Below are 8,809 nucleotides of genomic sequence, written 5' to 3'. Positions count from 1 at the left end.
CCGAATGTAAATGGTGATTTTGAATTGATAAAACATTATTTAGATACATTTTTAGACAAAAAAATAAAAAGTCAAAGTATGATAATGCTATTACTTTTATTCCTTTTTTAAAAACAATTTCAGTGGGAAAAGCTGTACAAGGAGAAGTGAAGATGAACTCAAAGAATTGGACTGATGCGTATAACGATAAGAATTCAGTGGAATACAATACAACCGCTACTGAGTTTATTCAGATGGTAATTTATAAACTGTTGCAATGCCGATATAATAAATTAAATAAATAATGTTTGACATGTGACGGTGTCATTCATGTACTAAAATTGAATGTAAAATCTTGGCGGCCTTTTAAAGTAGAATCTGTCTGTATATTCTTCATATGTGCATATTCAGTTTTAGGATTCCGGGGAGCCTGAAATATCAATATAAGTTCTTCCAGAAGCATCTAACACTATGCGGGCTTCGCTTAGCATTAGGCGAAATATTCAAAAAGAATTATTACATGACTGTATTCTATTGTTTCTCTGATTGGCTGAAAACGGTTCGAAAAGTAATGAGTACATATCATACCAACTTATCTTGGGTTATAAATAGTACGATAATAAAAATAGATCGAAGTAGGTGCTTGGAAAACTAATATTCACCTGATTTGGTCTAAAAATAGATGTAATAAAACAATTATCGACTTTTTTCATAGGTTGATATCAGGATTTATCAACCCTCAAAAAGTTATATTCTCCTCGCCTTCGGATTGGTGAATATAACTTTTTTCGGGTGTCAATCTATGAAAAAAAAGTCGATAATTGTATAATATTAAGAGCGCGGATTTTCTAAGATTTTAATAAAAATTGAACAAAATGGAATCCTCTTACAAAAGTAGGTGTGATCAACTTAAAAGTGGTTAATCACATAAATTGAAATAAAAAAAGGTTCATCTTTAAAATATTTATACAGAAGGGAGGTAGTTAAAAGATTTCACATAAGATTAGCAATAAAAAATACATATCCAATAGGTATATGATTCTATGTAATGGTGCTTTTTACTCCTTAAGTAAATTTCTAAGAGAATATATGAAAAGTGAAAAATTTCATAAAATGATGCTCAAATGTAATTGACTACCTTTAAGGTAGTTCTGCACGTTCGAATCAATTTTTAACGCTTGATTTTTTTTTGCAAAATTCAGGATACACAACGAAATTATACACATGAAAATAGTTTAGGTATTGTGTATTACTTTTCGTTTGACTTATTTGAAAACTGTGGATCTCACACAAGTTCTCATAATGGTTATGTATTGGAAAGTAGGAAGTTTGATAATGTTTTCGCAAAAGTGAATTTTTCTGCAATGGAAGTGAAACTAAGCAAGGCCGTAAATAAACATATATGAGATATAATATTGTGGAATACAATGTAGACTATAGGACTGTATGCTTGATTTTGAAACATTTGCCCATGATTAAAAAGATTTGCACATTTTCAGCTGAATTTAAGACCTATTTTAAGAAATCATTTGGAATTATTAAACATTCAAACGCTACAGAATCATATTTAGAAAATTGATAAAGTTGCCGTTTAAATCAGTTTATTCACTCGTTGCCATTTAAAATGAGTTATTTTCATATCCGAGACGCTTTATTCAGCGTTATTCGGATCCGAATAAATAACGTTGCTCCAGAACTTCCTCTTAAAACAAACATGCAGAACTATACCTTAAAGAATATGTCAGATTCCGGAAAACATCTGCTTTTAAGAGACCCCCTATTATGAGACAGTACTATGCCCCAACGATAACTTGATATTTACAAACATGACTATAAATAGATTAAAATGGAACATAGGGAATTCAGCATTTTTCTAGCATGTTACAATCTAAATATTTCTAGATTTTGTACCAATTACATATTAGCTCAGTGGTAAAGCATACTGTCCATAGTCAACAGATCTTTTGCCGTGTGAGTTCGAAACTCAGCATTGAGAATTAATTTTTATTTCACTTTTGCATAAAAATTAAGTTTCCTTCATGAGCTCTGTGACAATACGACAGAGAGGTATCTAAAGCCGATATGGCAGATCAGAATAGTTTATTATATATAAAAGATGATAGATTAAATGCATGCACTCAAGCCATGCAAATAATGAACATGCTATTGTGTTATATAAAGACATATATACAAATTCAAACCATCAAAGAAAGAAACAAAAGTAATGAAATAAAAATGAAAACGAATAGAAAAAAAAATCTGAAAAAAAAAACCCTCATGAAGATTTGAACCCACAAAACAATTTGCTTATATCCAATTGTTGTCTGCAGTTTACCCAACTGAGCTATGTTGCCATATACATAGTGGCTATTTAAAATGAAAGAAATACTAATATTTAATTGTCAAGTAAATGGGTAACCATTATTTCATCAGTTATCATGAAATAGACTCGTCCTCGCGTTTCGGCGGGAATCGCGTTATCATTGGGGATTAGTATTTATGTGCTTTCTTATTTTGAAGACAGTTAAAAAAGATTATGCAACAAGTTTGACATGAAAGTGAGTTTCAGCCATCACATATTCTAGTATACTGAGTTTGTGCATATAATTATTATATACAGACCAAAAAATCTAAGAGGGTTTCTATGTTTGTTGAAAATTATTATGCCCCTCCACGATGGCATGTCGTGGGTACTTCGGTTTGTAGGTTTCAATCTTAAGATTATCAGTATGTGGGTCATGTAATGACCATTACTCGCTATTAAGTATGACGTTAATTGGTCTTAGGGCTTTTGAGGAAAAGATCATAGGTTATTTAATGTTTAGAGGTCATCTGAAATAATCTCCTGACCTTCAAAAAGAATGGGTAATTAACTGACCTTAGGCAAAAGTGCCACAAGCAGTGATGGCCATGAGCCTTAGTGTCTTCCATCTACTAATCAGTGACCATGCTTAGTTTCAGTGTCATTGTTATCTTGACCTTTGACAAACTGACCAACCCTTAAATTATTAGGATTCATAAGTGACCACGAATAGTCATTCCATGAGATAAAGATTCATTTCAAAATTCGTATAGAATGTATGTTCGCTTTCACAAATGTTGAATATAATGTCACTTGACGTGAGACCATTTTTATATACATTTGCTCGTGGAAGTTATAGAAATGGTCTCAGTTCTTGAGGAGATACATTCCATTGTCATATACGCGCTCGTTAATAAATAAATGAGCCGTGCCATGAGAAAATCAACATAGTGGCTTTGCGACCAGCATGGATCCAGACCAGCCTGCGCATCCGCGCAGTCTGGTCAGGATCCATCCTGTTCGCTTTCAAAGCCTATTGGAATTAGAGAAACTGTTAGCGAACAGCATGGATTCTGACCAGACTGTCTGGATCCATGCTGGTCGCAAAGCCACAATGTTGGTTTTCTCATGGCGCGGCTCAAATATTGTCTCTTTCTGCTGTGATGCATACCAAATTAAGGAAAGGCAAAAAATCTGATACATTATCATGATATATTTGTAAAGTAGTTAAAATATTACTGGAGAGAGTAGTCTTGGATCGGAAGCAGCAACAAGTAAGGGGCCAAAATTCTTATTTTGCTAAAAATATATTTTTACAACAATTTTAGATGGATGAAAAACTTCGAAATAGTGAAATGTCTGCAACGTACAGTCGGACATTTGTAGAAAGGATACGGTACGTACGTGTATTTGAGAGTTGGTGCGAAGATTTTTGGGTTTTCGCAGGGGTAGGGGTAGAGGTTTGGGCTTTATAACGTAATCATGAGGTATATGAACGGCAACCATTGATAAAGCCCTACAGAAATAGTTCATCTATATCAGAATGTCACTTAAGATATCAATCTCGGCAACATAAACTGTCTTTCTAGCCCAGTGGTTTGTGCAATGGATTTATAAGTGGGAGGTCGTGGATGCAAACCCCACCGAAGGCTGGACTGTTCATATTAAATACTAATCTTTCAGATTTAGCTTTAGATATAGGTCATATGCAGAGTACTTTACACGTAGCATCCTTAAAAGACTATGGATAGATACAACTAAACTAACTAATATTCATCTTGAGGAGACGCACAGTAAGGCAACCGGTGGCGTCTATGGAAAGGTATTGAAGCAAACAACCTAAACTGGACAGTTCATGGAAATGCTTCATAAGAAATAAAATAAAGATAAATAAAGAAAAGAAAAGAAATAAAAAAAACTGCTTAATTAACTTCATTCATTATGCATCTGCGTTCCTTTTTTCCCAAGAATAACTCTTTATTCTGTATTTTCTATCAAAGGAAAGGGAGTGTTTTTGTCGTGTTCGTAATGAACTTCAACCAAACCCCCGAGGTTCCAGAGGACAGTGGAAGTCCTACTGATACAAAAGTGATAAATCTTGATGTTGTCAAGAAACTTATCAATGAAATTTCTGAACTGGAAGACCCAAAAGTTTCAGGTAACATCAGTATACATTTGAAAGATGGAGACAAAACTTTCATGAAAATAAATTTTTATTTAACTCAAAAGATAAAAATAATGGCTAACAAAGTCAGATTAATCTTCGTGTCTTCAAGCTATATTTTACACATTCTGTTAATTGAAACAATCATTTTCAACCTGCTATCATTAAAGTATATACCGGTAATATGGAACAGTTACAATGCGAGAAAATTGCATTCCTTAATTGAAAGTAAGAGTATATTGATTTAAAGGGAGACGTTGATCAGTTATCTCTCTTTCATACTCTCTTAAAGTAAGAAGGTCCTTTCAAGTGAAGTATTCTGTTGTTCTCCTAATTTTTTTTATTTTTTTTTAAAACAATATGATGTATATTGATCATCATGACTATTAAATTAATAATCCTTCAGCTATATATTCTATAAACACACAAGTGTCTTAATTTTGACATTTTAGACAATTAATTTAACAAATATGCAAGATATATAACACTTAGAACTGAGATATCAAATAGACAAAACAGCGATTAAGTCAGTGGATTCCAAATGACGGGACCAACTTACAATTTCAATATCTTGGACATAATCCAATAAAAGAGACACTTTAAAACTCATTAAAGTCCCTTATTGGAAAGCTTAGTGTAAGAGTTTTCGCAAATGATATTGTACTTTTAAAGTTCATTAAGATTGACATACTTTTTTCGAAGAAATTAATTTCAAGTATTCAAAACTATTTCACTCGTGTTGTTTCTGTTACCTCATTTTCTTATTTGTATTTAGATGTGAACGAATGTGAATCAGATCCATGTAACAACGGGGGCACGTGCGTAGATGGCGTCAATAGATTTACTTGTACGTGTGCGCCAGGTTTCACAGGAGTTACTTGTGAAGAATGTAAGTATATGAATGTTTTGATTTCAAATGGACCTCTGACCGTGGTGTACAAAATTTGCCTATTTTGTGGGAAGTCAAAATCTCTTTCCAACCAAAACTATAATGTATTTTGTACGATTTTCGATTGTGTAATGCATTTACAGAATTTTTGCTAACTGTTTTGAATTGGTCGATGTTCTAAACTGTTTAAGAGGTCAGGAGTCACATTTCGACTCGACTGTTTAAATGTTTTGGAATAGTAGGTATTTTTTGTCATCCTTTTTGTCGTTGACGTCGTCGGGCCGAGTCACATTTTTTTTTTCAAAATTATGCACCTTTTATATAGAAAGTGAATGTATGGTATGTATAGGCAGATTTCTAAGAAACTACTTGACTGACTGCTTTCGGGTTGTTAGAAGTCTCTCATGCAGGTTTATAAATATTGTTTACATCTATAGTTAACTGATAAATGGTATGAAAGTGTTGCATGGAAGCATGTGTCTCAGAAACTGCTTGATAAGCTGTTATTAAACTCAAGTTGCGTAACTTTGACATCATGAGGTGACCTTACATAGAAGGATTCGTAGCTCTGGCTAACACTTTGACAGAACTGTGGTCCTTTTACACATAGATATCTTGTGAAAGTTTTAATGTAAGCATGTTTCTTAGGAACTATTGATTGAATATTGTCAATCTAATATAAAATGAGCCGTGCCATGGGAAAACCAACATAGTGGGTGTGCGACCAGCATGGATCCAGACCAGCCTGCGCATCCGCGCAGTCTGGTCAGGATCCATGCTGTTCGCTAACAGTTTCTCCAATTCCAATAGGCTTTAAAAGCGAACAGCATGGAGCCTGACCAGACTGCGCGGATGCGCAGGCTGGTCTGGATCCATGCTGGTCGCACACCCACTATGTTGGTTTTCCCATGGCACGGCTCAAATGGTTTTACACTTGCTGACACTTTGTCAAAATTATGCACCTTTTAAACTTAGAAATTTTGTTAAAGTTTTGAATGTAAGCATGCTTCTCAGATACCACTTGCCCAGCTGCATCTTTGACATCATATAGATATTTTAATGAAAGTTTTACAGTAAGCCGCACCATGCCAAAACCAGCATAGTGCATTTGCGACCAGCATGGATCCAGACCGACCTGCACATCCGCGCAGTCTTGTCAGGATCCATGCTGTTTGCTTCTAAGCCTATTGCAATAGAAGAAACCGTCAGCGAACAGCATGGATCTTGACCAGACTGCGCGGATACATAGGCTAGTCTGGATCCATGGTGGTCGTAAGTGCACTATGTTGGTTTTCTCATGGTGCGGCTCAGTTAATATTGGTATTTCATAAATATATAATGCATTGAAGTCACTGATTTATCTTTATGTTGGGTTTTAGTTACAATTACTTACAAATGAAAATACTTTATATATAGAAAAATCCATCATATAATACTGTGTGTTACAGACATTGACGAATGTAAATCTAAACCATGTCAGTATAATGGAGTCTGTGAGGATAGAATAAACGGGTACGAGTGCACATGTGTTGCGGGAACAGAAGGGGCCAATTGTGAAAGAAGTAAGTACAAAATGTTTCTTCTTCAAATCTCTCTGCTGTATTGTAATTATATTTGACAGTGAATATTGTGAAAAAATAGTATGAAACCGTGATGGATAAACTAAAGTGACTGGAACTTGATATTATCTGAATGGTTTCCGGATTCAGCAAAAGGTGTTAAGATCTTTCCTTTTTTATAAGAAAGTTGCCCCTCGTAGTAGGTCTTGTTACTCCAGTCAACAGCACACAATAAGTCTTAAATTATTTAGAAATAACACAGTTTGACATTGTTAGAGCTTGATTTTAGTAGATTGGGTATACATTAATGTGATTGTGACAAATGCTCAGTTTAAAAAAAAGTATGGGCACATAGCACAGCAACATCATTTCGTGGGCTGATCCTTTTAACGTGGCAAGTCACATAAATGTGAACGAAATAAATTTCAGATATAGATGACTGTCAATCAAATCCATGCAAAAACGCCGGCACGTGCAAAGATGAAGTCAGTGACTACACGTGTGAATGTGTGCCTGGATATACTGACAAGAACTGTGAAACAAGTATTGATTAACTAATATTTTTAATGGTTTGACATTTCTTTCTTTGACTCATTACCTTTTTTTTCGAAAATGCAATTTATTTCAAAAATGTAGGAGGCCCGATTAACGAAGAAGTTTGAATAAATTGCCACTCATGACTGTTTGCTTAACTCTTTGCCTGCTGGCGGCAATAATTCTGCCTTTGCGACCAGTGCAGACCAAGATCAGCCTGCACATCCGTGCAGTCTGATCATGGTCTGCACTGTTCGCTATTCAGTCAGTAAATTTTCAGTAAACACCCCTTCGAATAATAAATGATATTGCCCAAATTGAATGATGGACCAGTCCATTATAGAAATTTAGCAGGCTAAGGGTTAAAGCCCCACTTGAAATACAGAAGGCTTCATTTTGAGGAAGCCACCAAGCTGACATTAACCATAGTCATTCAGGTTTATTCTGCTTTTGCGACCAGTGGAGATCGTGATCACTCTACGCACTCTTATCATGATCTGCCCTGTTTGCCATCCAGTCAGTATCTTTTTGGTAAGCACCCCATTTAATAGACAATGGCACTGTCCAATTTGAAGTTATAAACAAGGATCTTTTTAGAAATTAAGCAGGGTAAGATTTAAGAAGATACTTAGTTATGGACTATCCATGAATGAAATAATGTTTAGAGGGGCTCATAGCATCTTCTTTGCAATCCTTTATTAATGAGAATTAAAAACAAGAAATCAAAACAGACAGGAAAAAGACCACAAGAATTTACATATTTAGCAAAATGCATGCGCATTTTTTGAAAATTTCGCAACAAAGAGTGTAATTTCAGTTATATAAAACTTGATTGTGAACGAAAAGGGTACAAAGAAATTAAGCGGAAATTTGTTTTTATGCGTTACCTTAAAACATAGTAAAGTTTGAAGTTATATCGAAATTATAACAAGTTCGAGTGTGTAAAGACCTACTATCGTCTGGTGAACACTTTTTCTCCCTACAACAAGCTTCACGAATCATTTTAATAACACAAGTTTAATACACCAAAGATGAAAGGTAGACGATTAAGACCCTTCCTAAATTTATGTATTTTCACAACTTTTTAAGTAAGTCTGTTGTCAGTATAGTTTTTAAAACATACTTATATTATTTATGCAAACTATGTATAATTACCCAAGAATGCAGCTATTCTGTAGCAGGTTTTTCAGCCGTTCATTGTGTAAAGCGTACATGGTAAAACATCGCAAAGATGTTCGAATGCTCACTAGATGGATAGTAACCAGTTTTAAATTCAACAGCTTACAGCTAATATAGGCAATGTAACAAATTTATTTTGACATCATATATTCACAGGTATGGTATCATACTCTCTCTGTATTTTATCAATACTAGGAATAAAT

The 8,809-nt window shown here is 34.4% G+C and overlaps 1 protein-coding gene across 1 annotated transcript in view; it reads left to right on the top strand.

The window, feature by feature from the left end:
• Window positions 1–128: 128 nt before the first annotated feature.
• The window catches only part of LOC123549403 (uncharacterized), a 137,630-nt gene continuing 128,949 nt past the window's right edge, over window positions 129–8,809 (top strand). Inside the window, exons 1-6 of the mRNA XM_053546709.1 lie at window positions 129–236; window positions 3,610–3,677; window positions 4,282–4,439; window positions 5,221–5,334; window positions 6,783–6,896; window positions 7,323–7,436. Of these exons, the coding sequence (XP_053402684.1) occupies window positions 153–236; window positions 3,610–3,677; window positions 4,282–4,439; window positions 5,221–5,334; window positions 6,783–6,896; window positions 7,323–7,436 (652 nt within the window). The 5' untranslated portion in view covers window positions 129–152. The remainder of the gene's footprint in view (window positions 237–3,609; window positions 3,678–4,281; window positions 4,440–5,220; window positions 5,335–6,782; window positions 6,897–7,322; window positions 7,437–8,809) is intronic.

The sequence above is a fragment of the Mercenaria mercenaria genome, chromosome 6 (assembly GCF_021730395.1).
Source record: "Mercenaria mercenaria strain notata chromosome 6, MADL_Memer_1, whole genome shotgun sequence".
Lineage (NCBI taxonomy): Eukaryota > Metazoa > Mollusca > Bivalvia > Venerida > Veneridae > Mercenaria > Mercenaria mercenaria.
Note: the sequence above shows the minus strand (reverse complement) of the source record. Positions and strands in the feature narration are given on the sequence as shown.